General features: G+C 39.8%; 1 protein-coding gene across 1 annotated transcript; it reads left to right on the top strand.

The window, feature by feature from the left end:
* The first annotated feature begins 868 nt into the window (after window positions 1-868).
* Window positions 869-24,828, top strand: LOC138963944 (uncharacterized). Its single transcript, XM_070335800.1, has 5 exons — window positions 869-934; window positions 2,983-3,099; window positions 5,520-5,565; window positions 6,627-6,738; window positions 23,118-24,828. Exons 2-5 carry the CDS (start codon window positions 3,039-3,041, stop codon window positions 23,202-23,204), a joined length of 306 nt encoding a protein of 101 aa, XP_070191901.1. The 5' UTR covers window positions 869-934; window positions 2,983-3,038; the 3' UTR covers window positions 23,205-24,828.
* Window positions 24,829-24,969: the final 141 nt, after the last annotated feature.

The following is a 24,969-nucleotide window of genomic DNA, read 5'->3' as shown; positions in this document are numbered from 1 at the left end:
TCATTGTTATTTTGAGCGGGCCGAGACTATTTTTTTCTTCGAAATCGGCCATTCAGATCTAGATCAAGTGTATCGCTTTCTTGCACAGTGTCACCTATGCTTACTGTGTGTGTGTGTGTGTGTGTGTGACGGAGTGATTGAGTTTGTGTTACTGTTTGTCGATTTCTTACGTGAGCCGTGAAGGCTTCGCCTCTTGTTTTTTTATTTTTAATGAAAACGTCCGAGTAATGGGATAGAAAGCTTACACACCTCGTCCTGAATATCGTGCATATTTTCCCTCAGAATGTGTAACCTATATGTATTACTTTGTGGAATGCGATACTTTTTTAACATTTTTACAAATCACGGGTTAACAACGTTTCATGTAATAGTCATCGTAGCCGTCATAATAAATGCTCAATGAAATGTTACTGTTGTCTGAGGGTTAAATTTGATTCACAAAGTGTGTCCGTGTGTATGTTTGTGCAAAACATATGACTAAATGTCAAAACTAGATAACTATAACCCGATTAGGTTCAACGGAAGGTCAGGCTTAAGTCTGACACATTACCACAGCACAAGGGTGACAGCTGCAGCTCAGACAGCTAAGACACGACGCAAGAATTAAAACAAATACTGAAAAATCCTTCTCTCCTACCATTGATATTATTATTTTCTCAAGTTAATTCTTTGAGTTATTGTGAACTTATGTAAAAGTTAAAAAGACATTTGAATGTCTTTGCGTGGAAATGTGTGCAGAGAAAAAAATCACCATTTGTCAGCATCTGGTGTTCTAAGATGGGATATTTGACAAGCTTTGCTTAAGCTGCAGAGATTCGCCAGCCTAATCCCGGTTTGTCCAACGGCAGCTGTACTGAAATAAGCAAAAGGTATAAACTAGGAACCGTTCTAAGGGACTGTGATTCAATCCAAATAGTCTCCCTGGAATATACAGGTATGCTGTTGTGTGATTCAAAGATGGTTCAATACTTGTTTGTTTTGCTTTTGTTTGTTTGTTTGTTTGTTTGTGCTTATTTGTAATCACTAATGTGCCTTAACTTAATTGCGACAAGGTAGTTTGAGCTAGGTGTCTTTATTCAGTTGATTATTGCTTATATTTCATTTATAATGAGAGAGTAAGGGAGCACGACAAAACAGAGACAGAGATAAACAGAAACAGAGAGAGATAAAGATAAAGAGACAGACAGAGAGAGATAGAGATAAAGAGATAAAGAGAGGCAGATATAATTATAGAGCAAATTATTTTTTATTTTTTATTCTCACGGTCATTGAAAACGCCACACAGAGCATCGATGAATTCACGTAAAAAGTTTTTACATTCTTTCTTTCTTTCGACGTTTAACGTCGTTTTTAACCACGAAGGTTATATTGCGACGGGGGAAGGGGGGAGATGGGATAGAGCCACTTGTCAATTGTTTCTTGTTCACAAAAGCACTAATCATAAATTTGCTCCAGGGGCTTGCAACGTAGTACAATATATGACCTTACTGGGAGAATGCAAGTTTCCAGTACAAAGGCATTTCTTACATACTGCTTGACTAAAATCTTTACAAACATTGACTATATTCTATACAAGAAACACTTAACAAGGGTAAAAGGAGAAACAGAATCCGTTAGTCGCCTCTTACGACATGCTGGGGAGCATCGGGTAAATTCTTTCTCGTCCCAACCAATATGGGACTCCCCCTAACCCGCGGGGGGTAGTTTTTGGCTCACGCGTTCGTAACTTTTGTCTGTCTGTGCGTGCGTGCGTGTGTGTGTGTGTGTGATAGAAACTTTAACATTTCCGAGTCTATGGATAAAGCTCGCATAAGAAGATTACGTCTCGGTCAAAAGTGTTTGACGTGTGTGATAGAAACTTTAACATTTGAAGACGTCACATAATGACGTAAGAGGGTTAGACGTCACGCGAAGGAATTACTGAAAGTCTCGGTCATTGTTAATGCTCGCTTTACCTTTGTAGGCCTAATCATTCAATGTTTATTACTATACGTTTTCTAAAATGTATGGACGCTCGCCATTCTGAGATCTGACATTACTGTTCAGTTTCTCTTCATTAGTCCACTTCAAAGAACAGTAGGTCGACGTATTTGTGTGACCGGCACGGTTGGTCTAGTGGTAAGGCGTCCGCCCTGTGATCGGGAGGTCGTGGGTTCGAACCCCGGCCGGGTCATACCTAAGACTTTAAAATTGGCAATCTAGTGGCTGCTCCTCCTGGCGTCTGGCATTATGGGGTTAGTGCTAGGTCTGGTTGGTCCGGTGTCAGAATAATGTGACTGGGTGAGACATGAAGCCTGTGCTGCGACTTCTGTCCTGTGTGTGGCGCACGTTATATGTCAAAGCAGCACCGCCCTGATATGGCCCTTCGTGGTCGGCTGGGCGTTAAACAAACAAACAAACAAACAGACGTATTTGTGAATAATGCGTTTTGTCTTTGATCAACTGCTCCACCAAATACGGGTGTGTTTTTTTTTAAAGACAAGAAAGGTATGTTATAGGAACGTTATATTAGGCCAACAACAAAAAAATAGTCTGTTTACGGTAACCCGACCGACCCTATTTTTTTCGCGCGACCCTAGACTTTTTTTTGGCATTTGGGAAAACAAAACAAAAAAACAAAAAAAACAAAATCTTTTTTTGTGTGCAAAATAACGTAAAAATATGGTTTTTTGGAAAAAAAAAAAAATCCCGACCTACTGACCCTATTTTTTTGGCCTATGTTACCGTAAACAGACCTCTTTTTTTTTGGCCTTATGACAAAACAAAACGTTACGTTCCCTGATCTTCGACCCAGCGGTCTTTTAAGTGAACAGACAGACACACACTTATAAATACGAGTCTACAGAAAATAAACTTATCTGACAAGTAGTCCAGAAGCTCGCTCGGAATTAAGACACAAGCGAGATCATGATTCATTTTATTTTTTTTATTTCTGCTCCAATAAATAAACTTTCTTGTTTTGTTTTGTTTTGATCCTGAAAGCTTTTTGCCAAGATTACTTTTACATCAGTACACTGGCAGACGAAAAAGGGGCCATCATGTCGAAGCGGTTCCTTGTGTTTGGTGGAATTCTCATCATGATGTGCATCGTCTTTGCAGGTATGGCATCAAAAAGAAGGTTGGTTATGTTAATCGGTCATATTTATGTCATAGCTTAATCAAGAATTTCGTATAATAATATATATACTGTTCAAAAAAAGAAACGCATAGTTGCTACTTGCCAAATTTGTTTTATTTTTCGAAAAAATTAACAGAAAATCCAATATTTAGATTATTTGTTTGAAATTTGGTATGGACACAGTTGAATGCACACACAGTTCATTTGCATCTTCAAATCAATCAGTCAATCAATACGATTGGGTGCCGAGGCTGTCAAGTCAGTAGGGGGTGTGACTGCCTTGAGCAGCAACAACTGCCCGGCACCTTCTGGGCATGGACTGGATCAGATGCCGGATATCTTGCTGTGGGATGGTGTCCCATTCCTCCTGAAGTGCCTGCAATAGATCGCGGTGATTTGCCGGCGCTTCTTCTCGCCTGCGCACACGTCTGTCCAATTCATCCCAGAGGTGTTCTATCGGGTTCATGTCTGGCGACATGGATGGCCAGGGAAGCACCTGGACATGGTGGTCGGTGAGGAACTGGGTGGTGAGTCGTGCTGTGTGCGGGCGAGCGTTGTCCTGCTGGAATATGGCATCCTGGTCAGCCAGAAGAGGAAGGGCGTGTGGGCGCAGAATTTCCTCCACGTATCGCTGGGCAGTTATGCGCCCTTGGACGTGCACCAGGGTGCTCCTTCCAGCGGTATTGATCGCCCCCCACACCATGACGCCTCCACCACCATGAACGGGTGCCTCATCCACACAGTTAGGCGCGTAACGTTCGTTTACTCTCCGGTAGACCCTCCTCCGACCATCATGTCGCTGGAGCAGGAAGTAGGACTCGTCGCTGAACCACACGTGTCTCCAGTAATTCCGGACGGTCCAGCGAAGGTGCTGGTTGCCCCACTGCACTCGGTTCTGGCGATGGCGGCGGGTGAGGACAGCTCCTCTGTGAGGTCTGCGAGCTCTCAAACCAGCTTCATGCAGGCGGTTCCGCACGGTCTGGTCCGATAATCGGTGTGGCCCGGGGAGAGCCTGGACAGAAGATGAGGCCGACAGGAAACGATTCCGGAGGTGGCGGAGCCGTATGAAGCGGTCGTGAGCAGCAGTTGTCGCCCTTGGTCTTCCCGCTCGTGGCAAGTCAGCAACGGAGCCAGTGGCTTGAAACCTGACCCACAGTCTACTGATGGTGCTCTGGGACACGTGGAAGTGCCTGGCGATTGCACTTTGACTTTGGCCTGCTTGTAAACGACCCAATGCAATTTGGCGGTCTTCTCTGCTCAATCGGGCCATCTTTCGTCGCTGAATTGTCGTCTGATTTCTTTGTGGCGAACAATCCGCTTTTATGGGTTTTGGAAGACATGGTGAGAGCTCAATATTCCCCGAGTTTCACGAGATTACACTGAAGCATGACGAGTGGTCATGCCAAATGAGCAATTTTGACATTGTAGCCACTGATAACGCATGCGTCACGTGCAGAGCTCACTTGTGGCAATGGACGAAAGGTCGACGACCAGATAAACATTTTCTGCAGTTTGGTGGATATCCTTGTAGCCATATAACTAAATTAACCAAATATTACAAGCTATGCGTTTCTTTTTTTGAACAGTATATAAAGAGATACAATATCGATAAAAGAAAGCAAGACGTCTCTTTTTGACCCTGTAGCAGCTGTTTTGAAGTAGAATTTCTTTCCTCAAAAGCCAAACAAAGTTCCAAAAGACGTATGTTATAATGAAGTATAGTAAACATTCTGTCACTTCTTCTGCATAGTGTCTCCCAAGGAAGTGACACAGAATTTTGAGAACGAAGTTTGTCTTAGTGATTTCAACATATCAGCAGTAGATTTGAAAAGTAATCGTAAGGTCACCGCCAGGCTGTGCATGTATCGGTATCGTATATAATTAACAATGCATTAAAGGCACGTTCCTTTCTATGCAAGGAATCGTACGCACTACAATGTTTTCATGTTCATATTGATATTTATCACTACATTTTTCAGAGCCACCAGCTGAGCTTGAGAAAAGAGAAACGCACCACACACTTGTTCATATTTATATTGATATTTATCACTCTACATTTTTCAGAGCCACTAGCTGCTAAGCCTGAGAAAAGAGAAACGCACCCCAAACTGTGTAATGTTCATATTGATATTTATCACTCTACATTTTTCAGAGCCACTAGCTGAGCCTGAAAAAAGAGAAATGCACCACAAACTTTGTCATGTTCATATTGATATTGATCACTCTACATTTTTCAGAGCCACTACCCGAGCCTGAGAAAGCAGAAACGCACCACACACTTGTTCATATTGATATTTATCACTCTACATTTTTCAGAGCCACTACCCGAGCCTGAGAAAAGAGAAACGCATCAGAAACTTTGACATGTTCATATTGATATTTATCACTCTCCATTTTTCAGAGCCTGAGAAAAGAGAAACGCATCTCACAAACCCCGATCTGCGCGGGTAAGTAGTTTGCTCAGTCCGACTATTAGGGAATTTGTATCCAGAGAAACTAGAGATCTTCTAGGGACCGGATGAGTTTATGCACTAATTGATGATTGCTCGAATCCAAACACAAAGAGACTGCCAACGTTCCAAAATTCAAAATAAAAAAACCCAAGAAAGGTAGGTTGTTGGAACGTTTGTTATTGACAAAAGAATACGTTACATTCACAAATATATCGACCTAACGGTCTTTAAAGTGTACAGACAAACAATTAGTAACAAGAACCTTGCTTGATCGAATGTTTCGGCCGCTTGTTGGGAAAGTCCCAAGCGAATGAATATATTTGTGACTGTAACGTATTGTTTTGTCAATAAAAAAACGTTCCAACAACCTACCTTTCTTGGTTTTTGATAATGATTGCTCAGTAGGCGGTAGAGCATTTCAATCTGCTTAAGGGTATAGTCCGGCTGAGGGGCATGTCACACAACAGCATAACTGATAACTAGTATAGGGGCTCTAACTTTATTCTTTTGTCAAGAAAACGAACGCTCTGTGTGTGTGTGTGTGTGTGTGTGTGTGTGTGTGTGTGTGTGTGTGTGTGTGTGTGTGTGTGTGATGTGTGTGTTTGTGTGTGTGTCTCTGTGTGTGTGTGTGTGTGTGTGTGTGTGCGCGCGTGTGTCAATGTGTGCGTGCGCGCGAGTGTCAGTGTGTGTGTGTGTGTGTGTGTGTGTGTGTGCGTTCGTGCATGTTTGTGTGCGTGCATAAGTGCGTGTGTATGTGTGTGTGTGTGTGTGTGCGTGCGTGCGTGCGTGCGCGTGTTTGTGTATGTGTGTGTGTGTGTGTGTGCGTGCGTGTGTCAGTGTGTGTGTGGGTATGTGCGTGTGTCAGTGTGTGTGTGTGTGTGTGTGTATGTGGGCGTGCGTGCGCGCATGCGCTTGAGTGTGTGTGTGTGTGTGTCTGTGTGTGTGTCTGTGTGTGTGTGTGTGTGTGTGTGTGTGTGTGTGTGTGTGTGTGTGTGTGTGTGTGTGTGTGTAAGCTTGTTGATGGTTGTTACGCATCCTATATATATATGCTCCAGGTTTCTGGCTTTGGTGAGGAACAGACGCGCTGAGGGGGACTGTGGGGACACGAATGATCAGTGCACGTTTGATCAGGACAGATGTTGCTCCGGTTTTTATTGCAAGAGTTCGGTGAGTCTTCACGATAATAACGATGTTCACCTGAATGAATGGTCGGAAAAAAAGGAAAATACCAACGCTCACACACAGATAGGCAATTTGTGACCCTCCACCACGAAATGAGTCGCATGTCACCTCACGCGGTTCTGCGCTAGGCATAATATAAGTCCGGGGGGTGTCTAGTAACAGTGTGAGGGTCACCATAGTCACAGGCTTATAACTCGAAAAGTGTTCACTCTTTTCTAAAACGGTTTTCACCACTGGATAGAGAATAAAAACACTCTTTAAGGAATTGTAAAAATATGACAATAGAGAAAGGGAGAATGTACGTTCTGGCTCACCGATTCCGACAGACCCTAAATATTAACGCAAAATAGGCTTCTGGACTAAACTTTTACTAAAATGAAACATGCGACAAAATCAGAAAAATACTGCATAAATCCATACACAAAAAAATACAGTAAAGTAAGGTTGTTTTGAACCAATGCCGGGTCTGTCGGAATCAGTAACCCAGAACGTACATTCTCCCTTTCTCTTATGCAACATTCTTAAGCTCAATACGCTCTCTCATTTACAAACTTTACTTCATATGTTCTTTCACTGTTAGAATTATATCTGATACATGCAATGTGACTGTCTAAACGAATAGTTAACTCTTTACAAGTGATTCTATTTTTACTTTTTCTTCCCGTCCTATTTGAATCCCCTTTTTTAAAAACTGCTTTTTCAGATCTTCTGTATCGATTGGCTTGTTATATTCAGCTCGTGTTTTTGTTTGAATACTTGCTTTCTTACTTTTGTAGTCATCAAAGTCTGTTTGTATCTGTTTGAATTCTTCGTCAGAAACTTTTGAATCTTCAAGTGCTTTACTGATAGACAGTTTTAGGCTAGACAATTTTGATGATGCAAGAGTGGAAATGGATTCGTGTTTTTCAAGCTTTTTCACAATTTTTTTCATTATAGCTGATGCTATAAATGATAAACCACCAACTGCTGCTGCGACACCACCTAGGATTAGAGAAACTGGAGTCCCTACTCCGGTAGCTAACAGAATTGTTCCCGTTACACCTGCAGCTGATGCAAGGATAGTAGAACCAGTGCTGGCATTAGAAAGGCTGTTGTAAGTTGTTGAGTACTTACGTCTAGCGCGAGAATATTTTTCTAATTCATCTTCTAGTTGTTTTTGTATATTACTAATGTGTGCCAGTCTGAATTGTTGACTTTCTGCTGCACTTTCATCAATATTACGATAAAGCTTCACACTGCTAGTCATCTTTTTAATGCAAAATATAAAATATTTATCTTAATTCTCACTGGCCAGTGTTTCTGCTAAGCTTTGAAGCTGTTCATTGCTTAACACCTTATCTGTATAGTAGAAAGCAATCAAATCAAGATAAGTAAGATTAATACTTCTTATTTCTGTTAAATTATTTATATCTGCGTTAACAACAACATTTTGGTTTGACGTCTGTTTTTTTATTGTGTTAGAATCCTTTTGAACAGCAATAAATACTCTGACTTCTTCAACATTTAATGGTCTCCAGTTGAGATTTATTCCTCTCATTAGAACAGTGTTTGTGGTTTCTTCCCTTTTCCTGACAACTATATCAAATATCATAGTTGCATTCTGCCCTATTGGAAGCTTGGGTATAAAATCGACAATGGTGTCAGCGTCCTTTTCAACACTTTGTTTTCTGTGAATGAGATAGTTGTTCTTATGGAAAGGTTTAACTGCAACTTCTCCCCTGCTGTTAATCGCAGGAACAAGGCTAACAATTAGTGGTTTAGCATTGATTGACTTACGGAATGTGTCGTCTTTTCCAACAAGAGTGTATGGACTCACAAATTCAAACTTCATTTCCCAGTCAATCTTTTTCATAACAGGACTAAGTACCCATTTTTTATTCTGATGTTTCCACATGTAGAATGTGTCATCGACAATTGGATCAGGTACATTAACATCACGGATTTGACCTAGTTTGAGGAATCTTGGTTTCTTTTCATCGTCGATTTCCTTTCTCTTGTAATGACCAGTGTCTGTAAACTCGAATGCATACACTGCACCAACTTCAGCATTGCTCTCAAAGTCGATAGCGTCTGCTAAATCTTTCAACTCTATAGTTGAACATGCAACAGGATAAGCTATTGTAGGTCCACTCGACATTTTAATACTCAATATTTTATGGAACTATTTCCAATGTAATGTTAAACAAACAATCAACTGGTTGTCCACTTTGATTTTTCAGATCAATGTGTAGGAATTCATGACACCCTTCCTCCAAGTCCTTGAACTGAAGTGTCTTAAATGTTGGCACGTGCATTTTACAAAAAGAGGCATCACTCGGTGGAAGAATCCTAAGCAGATCAGAACGCTGATCATTAAACAGATTATAGGATGTGTTAAGCTCTCTCATGTGAACAAACAGTACACTGTTAACATCCATGTCAATGGGACGTGTTCCCTTGTATATTTTTGTAATTCCAAGCATATCAAGGAGTTTGGTTGGAAACTCAATGTTTACTTCTCTAGTTTTGGGCATAGTAAGAGTAGCAATGAGACTTGCATGATTTAAACTCGCTGTAATACCTACTGGAGCAAACAATTCTTTCTCTAAAGTGCAGAAGTCATAGTAACCATCTTCTACAGAATGTGTTTTACCATTAATTCTAACCCAGTTGTTAGCCTTTTTTTTTACTGATATTATACCAAGTAACCTTGTACATAATTTCATGCAGTGCAACTTTCATTCCTCCATTTTGATTGTTGATAGGGTTTGCAAGTTTAACTGGCACACTAGTCTTCACATTTGTTAGTGTGATAAACATTTTTTATTCAACAACAAAAATGATTCAGTATAAATTCAACAAAGACGTTAAATACAAAACTGGACCATATTACAATCCAAAGACTATTTCTTTCCATGAGTTGGACTTTGCCGTAACAGAAACAGAATCCATTCGCGTTAAAGTGCCTGACCCATTCCATTCTTACCTAAATCCCCCAATCAAAAATGATAGTGTTCCAAAGATGTGGAACTCTCACCCAATTCAGTTCTATCAGAATCAGTTAAACTTTGCAATATTCTGTGCAACCACAGGATGTGGAGTGTCCTATGCAGACCACATGAATAATTCAAACTTACTGACAAAGTGTGTGTACACATTTCACGTTTACTATCAGTGCAGGAGAATCTTGTCTGAACTTCAGGCACCAATGCCGCATGAAAAGAGCTGGAACCCATTCAACAATAGGATAAACATGAAAGTGTATGAGCGTCTCTGCAATGAATTCAATATAGATTTTAAGACCGACTTTAGGCAAAAGCAAGACAAAAACCATGGCATGGGAACACTATATTTATGGGGTGTCCACAGGAGGTATAATTTTGATTACTGGCCAGGTCATACATCTTTTTCTTCAAATGTGCAGGTACAGTTAGGATCAATAGAACAACAGCACCACAATGCATGGACTACTTTTATATTAAACACCGGCAAAGGTTTCACTGGATCAGGTGTTGAAAGGATCAATGAATCTATCCGAACATATGCGTGGTGCTTGCTAGGCTCGCAGGCACAGACACGATCAAACATAATGAGAACAAGCACAGGGTTTGATGCACAGAAACAGTTGTTATCAAATTTAGAAGATGTCATAAACTCTGCAGTTGATCTGCCTTCCAGCATCAAAAGGTATCAAGACTCTCTCCGTTATGCAAGATCAAAAGTTGACTTTGCTGTTGGTAACGGCCTTTACATGTTACCTTCTGATCTCCAGCTGCAGATTGGAACAATAACAAATTATAACAATGAAATCATTATTGCTAGTGACACCCAGCCGCTTGGAAAGGGTGAAGAACTGAATTCAGAAATCAGAACGATGCTACAGCCATATCACAATGAACAGAAACAAAGCGTGACAAGTGAAGATCACGCTGCAGGTGAAGATCATTCTGTCACTAGTGATGATCAAGCTGTTAGTATTAGTGATGATCATGAATCGCAGAAGACTGCTCTAGTAATTGGTGGAGTGGGTGTAGGCTTACTTTTGCTTTATTCTCGTTAGCAGAACACCTGCAATTAAAACTATTAGAGTCCAGAGATGTTCAGCCATGAAACCAACAACTTTACCTGCAAAAGATAACAGCCAGCTGACAATTGAACCAATGATTCCTGGAAGTGCACCCAAAGCTTTTGCTGCTAGTTTCTTTAATAGTTCTGCAATGTGTTTGAGTTGTTTCTTTACCCATCCCGGATCAGATGGAGATGAAGGTGAAGGTGGAGGTGGAGGTGTGACAGTGCCACCTGTGAGTGTTAACACTAATGTGCTTATTGCAAATCCTAACGCAGTTAGTATACTAGCTATTGTGATTCCCTGCTCTCTGAAAAGCGTTCTAATTCTTTCAGCAAGAGTTGTGTCTTCGTAAAGGATTCTTTGAATTGTATTTTTTATTCTGCTGACCTGTGTTCTCAGTTGTTCTCTATTATTACTTAGAACTTCTAACCTTATGGCTTTCTCCTCCTGCAAATCTTTTAAACGCTTAGAAATTCTGTTTTTTACTTCTTGTTCTAGGTTCAAATCATCAGCATCAGCAAGTTTTTGTTTCTCTTTGTTTATATCTTCATCCAGCTGACCTAGTTTTGACAGATTATTTGCTATTTCACCTCTGATGGTTTGTAGTGATTGATTAAGGGCTTCTATTTCTCTCATAGGTAATAGTTCATGTGGAGTCTTCAGTGAAGTTTCCTCAGAAAAAGAAGTCTCTATCTCTTGTATAAGTTGATCAGCCTCATCTGCAAGTTTATTAAGATCTTGCAATGGAACAGATTCTATTTGAGTAGCAGTTGGTAGTCCTAGTTCTGCTTTTTGAAGTAAGGAAACAACATGGGAAGGTGATGACCGTGTGCTAGGCACAATATCTAATTGCCTAAGTCTATTAGCAGTAAGTTTTTGTTTTAGTGAAACTTTTGATAGAAACTTAGCAGGATTAGATTTATATGTAAGTTGGACTTTTTCTCCTTTATCGCTAGTTGTATATAAATGATTTGCTTCCATTTTGAACTGGTTTGGATCTAAAACATCAGGTTCTTCTCCTAAACTTTTGTAGAAATCTCTAACTTTACCTTCCAGAAGTTCATGTCGTGCCACCTCATAATGCAGTGAATGATGGTAGGGAACCAAAGGGATTGCTTCGCTCATGTCGTCCGCTGGCTCAAATATATCTTCTAATCCACCTTCTGCCATTTGTAACTTATTTTTTATTTTGAAAATAAAAAAAGATGGCACAATCGTTCGGTTCTGTTCTTGATCCTTACAGAAGGCTGAAAGAACCTCTCGGGGTAAAAGGAATAAGGCAAACAGTTATAGTTACAAATAATCCTTCTACTATTGATCAGAATGAAATACTTACTGTTAGGTTTCCTAATCTGGGTAAGAACGATGTTATTGTACCAGGCACTGTAAGACTATCATTCAAATTAGAATTAGAATCTGGCTCAGATGAAAATAGGACTTTGGCTTATAATGTAGGAAGAGCAATTGTGAGGAAGATTACTGTCAAACTGGAAGGGCGGGAAGTGATGTCATTGAATAATGCAGATGTATTTTTAGTTTATGCAGATAATTGGTTAACTGACAATGAAAAGAAAAACAGAGTGTTTCAAGGGATTCAGTCAGACAATGGGATAAAAGTTAGAATAGGAGCCGGAGATAAAGCTGACAACAAAAAAGATAACGCTGTCAATGTTGCTTTTGGAAACAAATTTTGTATTCCACTTGACTTTGAACTCATAAATTCACATCCTCCCTTCTATCAAGGAGCATTGCGCGACAGGCTGTCATACGACCTGACTTTCAATAGTTATGATCGTGTTATGCTTTCACAAGACCCGGAAGCAAAGTATAAGGTGTCTGGAATTTCTTTAGAGTTTGATGTTGTAAACCATCCTGAACTGGCTAGACTTATAGAAAATCAGTACAGTTCTAAGCTGCCTATCTATTATGAAAGAGTGTTGAATCACAGTACACTTTCAAAAAGCCAGGCTGATCCAATCTGGAACATTAACTTGAATACACCAGCTAGGTCAATGAAGGGAATACTTATGTTGTTTGAGGAACCAAAAGATTCATATGAAAGGCAAATAGAAAAGTTTTACAATCCACTAATCAATAGAGTATATTGCACAATTGAAGGGCAGCCAAACCAAATATTTGCATCTGGCATGCTGCCATACCAACACTATGATGAAGCAAGAAAGTACTTTACTGGAGGAAGATTGAAAGACCCAACATCTGATCTTGTGGCTAAAGATCTACATTTACACGGTGTTGGCGTAGAAGATTTCTTGACAAATAAATATGCGTTATGGCTGGATCTCAGAACAACTGACGACAACAAACTGCATGGAAGTGGAAGGCGAATTGAAAACGGATCAGAAGGAATCACAATACAAATTGAAAAGGAAGTAGGGAGTAGTAGTAAATCAGTTAAGATCTACGTGTTTGTTGTGTCAGATGCGCAGTTAAACATCTCTGAAAGCAGATTACAGGATATTGTTTATTGAACGTGTTAAAATGAAGTATCTAGATTTTCTTCCAAAAGATCCACACTGTTCTTTGATTTGTGGGGCAACAGGTTGCGGCAAAACAAGATATGTTTTGGATTTATTACAGACTGTTTACATAAATCACTTTGAACACATAGTCATATTCTGTCCAACCATAAAGCATAACAGAACATACAAGGAGAGAAAATTCATATGGTCTGATCAAAATATATTTATTGTAAATCCTTCTGATCGTCTAAATGTTTGCTTGGAGCATTATTTCGATCTTTTTCAGAACACGCCAACACTGTTTATTATTGATGACTGTGCAGCAGAACGTGACATTGTTAGAAAGAAAAGTGCACTAGCAAAGCTTGCATTCAGTGGACGACATGCATTAATATCAGTTTGGATATTAACACAAAAATACAATGCAGTTCTGAAAGACTTTAGAGAGCAACTCAAAACAATAACATTGTTCTATTCAAAGGACCGTGACAGTTTTGAAGAGTGTCTTCGAGAAAATGATGTCATTGAAAACAAACAGGAGAGAGAAAGAATAAAGAATAATCTGAAATCTTCTAAGCACTCGAAACTGGTTTTAAAAACTGATCAACCAGTTCAGTATGTATGTTTGTAGAAATCCTTGCTAAGTTCTTGTCAAGTTCTTACTCAAGTTCTTGTCAAGTTCTTACTCAAGTTCTTGTCAAGTTCTTACTCAAGTTCTTGTCAAGTTCTTACTTAAGTTCCTACCTAAGTTCTTGTTAAGTTCCTACCTAAGTTCTTACTTAAGTTCCTACCTAAGTTCTTGTTAAGTTCCTACCTAAGTTCTTACTCAAGTTTAATTACTAGATTTTAATTTTATTCTGCATCAAAATAAAATGAACTGTGATGAATTGCTGATGCAGACTGCTACAGATATTGAAATCTGTGACAGTAGGACTATACCTGATAAAAAAGAAAGATTGTATTCACTTGCTGTTTGTGGAAAAACAAAACACTACCTTGGGCAGCAGTTAACTGTGGAAGAAGTACAACATCTTTCCTCAGAAGATATAGAAAAGTATCATGGACGGTATGAATCAGTGCTTGGTTCTAAGATGGTTAGAAGTATTGGACAGACTGTTATAGGTTTGTACACAAAGATTTTTGGACATTTTACACCTCTCGACTCGGAGGAAGACTTAACACATGATCTAACTCATGACCCTGTTGTTTCCAAGTCCCTCGAATCTCTTGCCTGTGGCCTGTATTATCGATTTGGTGCTTTATTAGTACCATTTGTTGCTGGATTAATTACTTTCAAACACATTAATTTTCAGAATAAAAAAGATGACAGATCAGTTGAAGCAGACAGTGGAGCAGACGAAAATACCAGAAGTGAACACAGTGACAAAGAAACCTGGTAGAGTAGAAGTAGGAAAAAAACTAGCCGAATGGAACAGACAAAAAAAGTTAAATCAAAAGGCAAAGCAGAACATTATGTCTGAAGTTGAGCAGACACCAAACATTCCTGAAGTGACTAAGGTCACACAAACTGATCAAGAATTAAAATCTTCATTTCTATCATACAGAAAAGTAGCTGTAGCAGCTGTTGTTGGAGGAGGTGGATACTTGCTTTACAAACTTTGGCAAGGCAAATATAAAGTGTCAGAAAAACCAAAATCAGAAACACCAAAACCAACAAACAAAGCAGTACAAACAATAAAAAAGCCCACAGTAGTACCTGCAGTGGATTCATTTCATATGGAATAATTTTAATATTTTAATTTTGATAACATAAAAATGAGTTCTGAAAAGACAATAGTTAATCTAGTTTATCACGCTGCAGTGATTGGAGGCTTGAGTGTAGGTTACACAATGCTGGGTAAAAGTCTCCTCAGAATGAAACCAGCCGACTTGGGAAAGTTAGACTTCGAAGACGGTGCTAAACTAATTGGTGTTGTGACAGCTTCCTTTGCAACAAAAGACTTCCTGGTGAAGCAAGGAATTATTCCAGAAAATATAAACATGTAAGACAATAAAATGGCTAGCTTGGTTATGATGGTGGGAGGTGCGATTGTAAATGCGCTTGCATTTTCTGGCAGCAACTATTTGTTTTCTAAACTGCAAAATGGTGAAGAGAGGGAAAGGCACAACAAAGCCATGGAACAACTGGCGAAAGCACAGGATGAATACGAGAAGAAACGAAATGCGCAGTTAGACTTTATGAATGATAAACTCAGGCAGCAAGGACATGCAAACAAAACCTTTGCCAATGTTGATGCAGCCATTCAAGAATACTATCTTGTAACTGGAAAGAAAATGAAGACAAGTGCTCCTCCAAAACTGGGTGACTTTTATCAGCCTTCAGAAGAGCAGAAGGTGGGCGAGATTGTTTTCATTGTTATTGGTATGGCTGTTGTTTACTTTATTGCGCGTGCTGTCAAATCTTAATATTCTGTCATTTAAAAAACCATGAGTGATGCTTTGTTATCTAAAATATATTATTCCCCAAAAGGATACTGGAAAGGAAAAACTGCTATTGACAAGCTCAGTGACGCAGCAGGTGTTTCTCAAGATACAGCAAAGAAATGGTTGTCAAAGCAGGCAGTTTGGCAGATCTATTTACCTGCACCAAGAAAAATTACACGACCACACTTTGTTAACATTAAACCGAATGACACTCATCAAATAGACCTGCTGTATTTACCGCATGACACAGTCAGAAGGAAGAAATATAAGTATGCACTGACTGTAGTTGATGTTGCAACAAGATACAAAGATGCTGAACCGTTGACAGAGAAAAGTGCTATAGCTACAGCTGTTGCCCTGCAAGAAATTTACAGACGTGGACCACTAAAGTATCCCAGAATGATTCAGTGCGATGATGGTAAGGAGTTTAAAGGAGCTGTAAACCAGCTTCTGTTAAAACATCATGTTACAGTGAAGAGAGGTATTCCAGGAAACCACAGGTCACAGGCTATTGTTGAGAGCTTTAACAAACAGTTGGCAGAAAAACTGTTTTCATATCAGTACCATCAGGAATTTTTGGACACAGAAAGTAAATTGCGTAACACTGAATGGGTCAAAAGATTACCATCAGTACTTAGAGCAATGAATCTGGAGGTATTTAAAGCTACAGGGTTAAGACCAGTTGATGCAATCAAACAGAAAACAATGCCTGTTGCTCCAAAGTCAACAACACCAGTGGCATTACTACCTTTCAATCAGAAAGTCAGATATTTATATGCACCCGGTGAAGCTGAGGGTGACAGCAGGAAGCGTGCAACGGATCCAATCTGGAGTATTGACATTCATGAAATCAAGAGAGTAGTAGAGACAAATCCACCTATATATTACTTGAGAGAACCAGCACCGCAAAGAGCCTTTGTAAAAGAGGAATTACAATTAGTTCCACGTGGTACAAATGTTAAATGATTTTTTATTTCAGATTTTATAGTGTTAACAAAAATGGAAGCAACTTCATTTTTTTAATTTATATTTTTATTTTGAGTTATAAAATCAAACTCACAGCGATGGAAGACTCTGTATTAGAATCTTTATCGACAGTATTTGACACCGTTGAATTACAAGTAACGGATCCTCAAAATGTGCAGTCCAGTGTGCAAGACGCCATTGAACAAATTCCAAACAATTTGTTGATTGAACCTCCAGTAAAAGTGCAGATAGTCAGTTGAATAAAATACAAAACAGTCAGTGATGAGGTGCTAGAAGTTCATGTTTCAACCAGACAACTAGCACTTAATTCTATGGCAGAATTGAATGGAAACTGGGCAGATGAAATGATGAAACGGTTTGAGCAAGCTGCAGAGGATGCAAAGATGAAAGGATCCGGATGGTCAGAAGGTGAAATTCTAAAAATAGAATTGAAGCTAAGTAAATTTGCCCCCATCAGAGGTAGAAGTTACATACCTTTACCTCCTGCTCTTGTCAAAAAACGTGCTGTGCTGAACATAAAGAATGATGATGACAAATGTTTTATGTGGTGTGTTCTGGCAAGACTGTACAGTGTAAAGAAAAATGCAGAAAGAGTGTCTAACTATCATGCATACAGAAATAAACTAAACTTTACTGGTATTGAATTTCCTGTCAGCATTACAAGCATTGACAAATTTGAACAGCAAAACAAACCCATCACCGTAAATGTTTACACGTGGGATGAGGAAGATGAACTGAAACCAGTCAGAATATCAAAGAACTCACCAACGATTGGTGATTGTGATACTAACCATGTTGACATGTTACTAATGACTGATGGTGTAAAATATCATTACACTTTGATTCGTACAATGAGTAGACTGATGGCGAGCACAAGCAATCACAATAGTAAACAAGACTTTTGTAGGCGATGTCTCTTGCGTATTCCATCAATTCATGCAGCACTTATACACAAGCAACATTGTAAGAGCGTTGATGATGCGGTTGTGAAGTTAACAACACCACCGCCAGACAGCAAAGTGTATTTTAAGAATGTATGCAAACTACAGAAAAGTCCTTATGTTGTTTATGCTGACTTTGAATCTATCATTGTGCCATATGAAGGACCTTTACCAAAAGACCTACCTAAAACAGTAACTCTAAGTAATCATCAAGTCTGTTCATATGCATTTATTGTTGTTAGTTCAGATGGTAAACATTCTAAACCGCAATTGTACAGAGGACCTAATGCAGCAAAGAACTTCTTACAGCAAATGAACCAAGTGCGAAATGACTGCTCCAAACAACTGAATCTTTCAGACATTGTTATGAAACCGGAAGACCAAGAACAGTTTAACTCTACCACACAGTGTTGGATATGCGAACAAAGTCTAACACCAAACATAGACAATCCAATAGTAAGAGATCATGATCATGTAAGTGGGCAGTTCCGAGGAGCAGCACACAGCAAATGTAATCTACAATTAAAGTTTGATCCTAAGACTTGGAAGCTTCCAATCTTCTTCCATAACTTGCGCGGTTATGATTCACATCTGATCATGCAGGCAGTAACTGATGAATACAAAGCAAGATGCATTGCGCAGTCTTCAGAAAAGTACATGGCCTTTACTCTGAATAGTTTATACTTCTACGATTCTGCTCAACATCTGATGGGAACACTTGAGTCTTTATCTTCATCACTAACTGCTTTTCCAATCACATGTAAGTACTTTGACAGTGACTTAGTTAGAAAGGGAGTCTATCCATATGAATACATGGATTCGTGGGAGAGGTTTGATGAAGATGAGTTACCACCAAAGGATGCTTACTTCTCACGGCTGAAGGGTAAAGGTATAAGTGACGAAGACTATGAACACGCTAAGACTGCATGGAATAAATTAGGATGTAATACAATGGGTGATTATCATGATCAATATTTGTTGGCTGATGTTTGTTTACTTGCAGATATATTTGAGAATTACAGAAGAACATGTATGAAGCACTACAATCTAGATCCTTCACATTACATATCTGCACCAGGCATGAGCTGGGATGCATTTCTTAGATTTACAGGAGTAAAGATTGACTTGCTATCAGATCTACCTACACTTCAGATGATTGAAAATGGACTACGTGGAGGAATCAGTATGGCTTCACACAATTACTGCAAAGCCAACAACAAATACTTGGACGACTTTGATCCTATGAAACCTTCTAATTACATCATGTATCTAGATGCAAACAATTTGTATGGTTGGGCAATGTGTCAGACGCTTCCACTTCGGAACTTTAAGATCTATTCAGGACCATTTTCACAATGTGTTGTGCTGACAATATTAAAAGCAGGCCCAGACAGTCGAAAGGGATGGATACTAGAAGTTGACTTAGACTATCCACTATCACTTCATGATCTACATAATGATTATCCTTTAGCGGCTGAGAGGTTAAAAGTAAACCCAAGAGAACCTCCAAAGCTGGTGCCCAATCTGTTTCACAAAAAGAAGTATGTGTGTCACTACAGATTGTTACAGTTTTACATTAGACATGGATTAATTTTGAAGGCTGTTCATCGTATAATTTTATTTGATCAAGAACAGTTTATGAAACCTTACATCATGAAAAACACAGAACTGAGAACCAAAGCCGTTGATGCATCAGAGAAAGACTTTTTTAAACTGATGAACAACAGTTGCTTTGGTAAGACAATGGAAAACCCACACAAGAGAAAGGATGTTAGACTTGTTACAAGAGAAAATGAGGCCATCAAGCTGACATCCAAACCACAGTATCAAGACTTTAAATACTTTCATGAACAGCTGTATGGTATCTTAATGAAAAAACTTGTAGTCAAGCTTGACAAACCAGTATTCATAGGCTTTACTGTGCTAGAGTTGTCAAAACTGTTGATGCTTGAGTTTTTGTATGATTATTTGAAGCCAAGATATCCCAAATCGAGAGTACTTTACACAGACACAGATTCATTCTTACTTGACATTCCAGCGGATGACATTTACAAAGATCTAGAAGCTGAAAGTCCTGCAGTAAAAGGAACAGATTCTTTTTATGACACTTGCGACTACCCTAAAGAATCACCATTGCACTCAAATGTTAACAAGAAGGTTATTGGAAAGATGAAAGATGAAATGAATGGGAAGATAATTAAGGAGTATGTTGGATTGCGTGCAAAGATGTACAGTGTTGCAAGTGAGAAAGGGGTGGTTAAAAAAGCAAAGGGTGTAAGCAAACAGGTTGTAAAGTCGAGCATATCGCATGATAACTACAAGGAAGCACTGTTTCAGAAGCGAGTGTTTCACCATGACAACCCTAAGATCAGTTCCGCGCTTCATCAGATCAACACAACTATTGTAAACAAGAAATCTTTAGATGCTAATGACACAAAGCGCGTTTATTCATCACCAGAATATTCTTATGCAATTGGGCACTGGAGAACAAACGCGGCTCCAAATAGTCTGAGTGTGTAATAAGAATTTTTGTCAATCGGGAAAACCCGCTATGACAGCTTTGTTTTGACTGCAGCGGGGAAAAGGACGTTGCTTGTGAAAGGGGAGTGTTTGTGAAAGGGGAGAAGGCTTTGTTGAGTTTCAAAGCAGCCACCAAGTACACTTATCAAAAGCTTGATTCAATAAACAAGTCATTTGCATAAAGTGCACTCGGCGGCCGCCCGAAGGCAGCCTAAAAAGTTTATAGTAGGGCGTTGAAGCAGGGTGAAGCAAAAACAATAACACAGCTGAAGCAGGGTGTTGAAGCAGGATGATTAAGAAGACAGCCAAAGCAGGGCAGGCGCAGCAAACCGTACATGCATGATCGTTACTATATTTAGAATCACGTCATTACTATTTTTGAAACCGTACATGCATGATCGTTACTATATTTAGAATCACGTCATTACTATTTTTGAAACCGTACATGCATGATCGTTACTATATTTAAACACTTGTCTAACAGTGCAGGTGCAGTGTGATACTTCTGTTGTTGCGCACAAACAAGCACTGTAAGTCTAAGACTGGGACTGTTGGAGCTCTGATGTGACAGGAATATGCGGCGTTTCTGACCAGTACTCTCTGTACTCTTCGATCTGGAGCATCTCTTCGATTTGTTTAAGTTTGCCCATGATAAAACTGATTGGCAAACCAACAGTGGTAAATCGCGGAAATGCATAAAGCGATCTAGCAACGGCGCGTAGTCTACGCGCATGAACATCGGAATAGCCAGTTTTTGCTTTCAACCAGTCAGCCCACGTTTCTTTCATTCTCCCTTCTTTTCTTTGCTTCTCCTGCCATTGTTTGCACATAATCAAAAACTGTCCAAACTGAATGTAAATTAAGATTTGTTGTGCGTCCTGTCTTTTGAGATTTCTCATCCCTTTTTGCAGTCTTTCCACAATATCTTTTTCATTTTCTGCTTGAGCAAAATAAGCATTTGTGAAAGCTTCTGTGGATATAGCATGGCTAACATCTGCTTGGTTTGAAACGAGATAGTGATGTAAATCACTTGGCGTTGTTGGTTCCACTCTCTTTTTCTTTCCGTCTTTTTCTTTGAACAAATCTTCTATCTTCCTTTTTGGTTTTTTGGGCAGTCTCATTAATCCTTCTGTTTTAGCCTTAACTGCTATTAAGGCCATCTGCTCAAAATATTTTCTATTCTCTTCTAGTACATGCTGTTCTTCTTCTGTCCAAAATTCTGATGGTGTTGGCGCTGGTAGTGGGACATTACAAGCTTGTTCCATGTCAGGTAGAATTAAAGTTGTTGACCGCCTAGAATAATCTAACAATTCTTGATGAACATTTTGCGATTCAAGAAGCTCTTTCTCTAATTCTGCGACATTCACCTTGTTAAATTAAGCACTTTTTTCACTGAAACACATACACGTCTTCACAGAACAGCACATCAATACGAAATGGCGAGACAGGTCTGCCTGGTTGCTAACAACACAAACTAGATCGGGTTGTTATCAACACACAGTGGTGGGCGGAAGTGACGTGAATGGTTACTATCACATGATTTAATCTTGTCTTGCCATTGGAGGAATATAGAAGACAGGCTTGGATCAAAACACACGCTGGCTGTTTGTTTTTACCAGATCAATACGGTAGTGTGGCTTGGCTACGACGGGCAGATTGGATTAATATTTCAATGGAAACTAAATTTAGCGTTGTATAAGAGAAAGGGAGAATGTACGTTCTGGGTTACTGATTCCGACAGACCCGGCATTGGTTCAAAACAACCTTACTTTACTGTATTTTTTTGTATGGATTTATGCAGTATTTTTCTGATTTTGTCGCATGTTTCATTTTAGTAAAAGTTTAGTCCAGAAGCCTATTTTGGGTTAATATTTAGGGTCTGTCGGAATCGGTGAGCCAGAACGTACATTCCCCCTTTCTCTACAATCATGAAAAGGTGACATGCGACTCATTCCGTGGTGGAGGGTCACATTTGCAACTTAAAACTAAAATGTGATGGGCAGATTCAAAAGTTCAGAAAGCAAAAAAAGTGTTTTGCGTTTTTCTCAAAACATCAAAAATTGACATAGGCATTTATCTTATGAGTTGGTAGAGTAGAGCACTGGACTAGTGATCCTAGGCCGTCACGGGTTCGAATCCTGGCCCGAACGGACACGGGTCAACTTTATGTGCAGACTCAGTGACGGTAATGGGCAGAATAAATTGTACCTGCGCAGTCAGCGGCACAAACGACGCACTGCATAATATCGGTTGGCCCAGTGGTAAGGCGTCCGCCCCGTGATCGGGAGGTCGTGGGTTCGAACCCCGGCCGGGTCATACCTAAGACTTTAAAATTGGCAATCTAATGGCTGCTCCGCCTGGCGTCTGGCATTATGGGGTTAGTGCTAGGACTGGTTGGTCCGGTGTCAGAATAATGTGACTGGGTGAGACATGAAGCCTGTGTTGCGACTTCTGTCTTGTGTGTGGCGCACGTTATATGTCAAAGCAGCACCGCCCTGATATGGCTCTTTGTGGTCGGCTGAACAAACAAACAAACAAACTGCATATTATTGATGCTGCGATGGGGATTATGACGAGTCTTGGCCTGGGGTTTTTTTACGCAACGTATAGCGGGCTGGGATAATCTGCAGTGCGTCGTCTGTCCTGCTGAAATTAAATAGGTGAGCGCGGGCCTAACCATGTCCCACCCCCGTCTCACCACGTAAAAGACCTCGGTACGGTCATTCTGCCATCAGTAGGGGGCCTACAGGAGGCTGATTACACCTAAACACGCACGCACCTGGGGTAGCGCTACTCTCGTTGCTGCTAGCTTTCCATTACTTGGGAGGGAGCGACCCGAATTTCCCATTCATGGGATCATAAAGTGAATGAAGTCAAATGTAAAAAAAAAAATAAAAAAAAAATCAAATGTATTTAATTGCCCACGTGATTGTTTATTTTCAGACGTGGTCTGCTTTCTGTACTGCTATTGAACCCGAGACATTGGACGGCGCGGCGTTTATGTCCTTAGTCTTTAAAAATCTTGTTTAAAGATGTTCATAATTACTTTTAACTCGCTTGGCTTTATAAGTTTTGAGAGGACAGACAGATCTTTATAATGGAGACGAAGAACAAGGTACGAACAATCTTAAGAATGCAAACGAAACCAAGAGCAACAATTTCTTCTTTCAATTTAGGGAATCCACTGAGAAGAATCTCACAAAGGGGAAAACAACGTGCGTACGGGCTTACCTAATGCAAACGTCACGGTGGTTCTCTATCACTTGCTAACTTATTCTATGTACTAACTCAATTTATCCCATGACCTGCCTCTTTGTCTCTGTTAGCTGAGGAGGTGAATATTCTGAATAACCCATCACAACCATATGGATATCCCATCACAACCGAGTTTCGATCTCAACTGTCATTATAGAGGTTGACCATGGGCAGCGCCATTTTGTTGTGAAATACGTCATCAGTTTGTGTACACAGGAAGTTGTGACATCCGTCACCCTATGGGAGGGGTGAAGGCAACATTGTTCATCTGTAGAAAGTTGTGAAATCCGTCACCCTATGGGAGGGGTGACGTCAAAATTGGTCATCACAGAGTTTGTGTAACACAGGAAGTTGTGAATTGTTCAACAAAAACATGATATGTCGCATTGTGCAGGGTCAACTGCAACAAACTCAAACCGAGCCATTCATACCTAACTGTATTTGAGTGACTTATATACCCGACATTTTTATTTCTTATTTTTAGCACAGGTGTAGGAAAAATCATGAACCAAAATGTTATTTATTTTCTAATTTAACATTTTTTTTACAAATATGACCATGGTCTTTTAAACATACAGTGACATTAAACATTGTTATGTTAAAAAAAAGAAAAAAGCAAAAAAGCTTTTGTGCACAAATCAGAAAATACATTGTACATTTTACCTACAGGCCAAACAGTGTCTGTTGGCGGCAAAGGGCCCAGCAAGTTGCTATTTTTAGGTCGATTAAAAGTTGTCAAGAACAGGCGCTTACATTTGGATGTGTCCACTGATAGTAGGTTTGGTTGTGATCAATCAGAATGATGTAGGAATAAAAATGTATGACAGTTTGGTATGATGACATGTAATTCAAATATGCTGAAATGTAATATTATACATGATATAATATTATTATGGCTGTTGCCATGACCATGAACCCCAAGAAAGGTTTAATGTTATGTAAAATCAAAATACCAAAATCAAGCACCTACTAATCTGGTCTACGGTGCGGCTTGGACCTAATATTAGGATGGACACGCAACTCGCTCAGCCAGCCAGCGCTGCGAGACTTACAGCGGCCAACTTCGCCGCGGCGCGCTCATTGGCTCAGTATTGAACTTGCGTCAAGGCCGATGCGCGTAGATTCCCAGAATGTTTACTTTCGGTTAGATTCTTCGACAGCATTCGCAGAGGTGACTGCCGTATTGTGTACCGCAGTCAGAAGTAATTTATTACTTTTGGGAGTTTAGTAACGTGATATCAGTTTTCAATTGTTCGTTCACTTATATTGCTTTCAGATTTAACACACAAGAAACAGTAGCACGGTTTTCGTTGCGAAAATGTGCATTGGCAGTGCTACGCGATCGAATTGTGTATTATGTACACGCGGTGTTCTTCTGGAAAAGTCGTTCAGCCCGCGAGCGGTGGGATGGGGGGGGGGGGGGGGGGGGGGTTCACATGGTTTGTTTGTTTCAGAACCACACCCATATACACACATTTCACATGTAAACCATTTGTCCGCCCCCTGTCGATATTTATCGACTAAGTTCCTTGTTGGTCAT

This window comes from Littorina saxatilis, linkage group LG4 (genome assembly GCF_037325665.1).
Source record: "Littorina saxatilis isolate snail1 linkage group LG4, US_GU_Lsax_2.0, whole genome shotgun sequence".
Lineage (NCBI taxonomy): Eukaryota > Metazoa > Mollusca > Gastropoda > Littorinimorpha > Littorinidae > Littorina > Littorina saxatilis.
Note: the sequence above shows the minus strand (reverse complement) of the source record. Positions and strands in the feature narration are given on the sequence as shown.

Bases quoted from the DNA above. Each gene is read 5' to 3' on its own strand.
- LOC138963944 (XM_070335800.1), top strand. From the start codon at position 3,039: ATGTCGAAGCGGTTCCTTGTGTTTGGTGGAATTCTCATCATGATGTGC. The intron at 3,100-5,519 runs GTATGGCATCAA...TCCATTTTTCAG, and splicing joins GATGTGCATCGTCTTTGCAG to AGCCTGAGAAAAGAGAAACG. The intron at 5,566-6,626 runs GTAAGTAGTTTG...TATATGCTCCAG, and splicing joins ACAAACCCCGATCTGCGCGG to GTTTCTGGCTTTGGTGAGGA.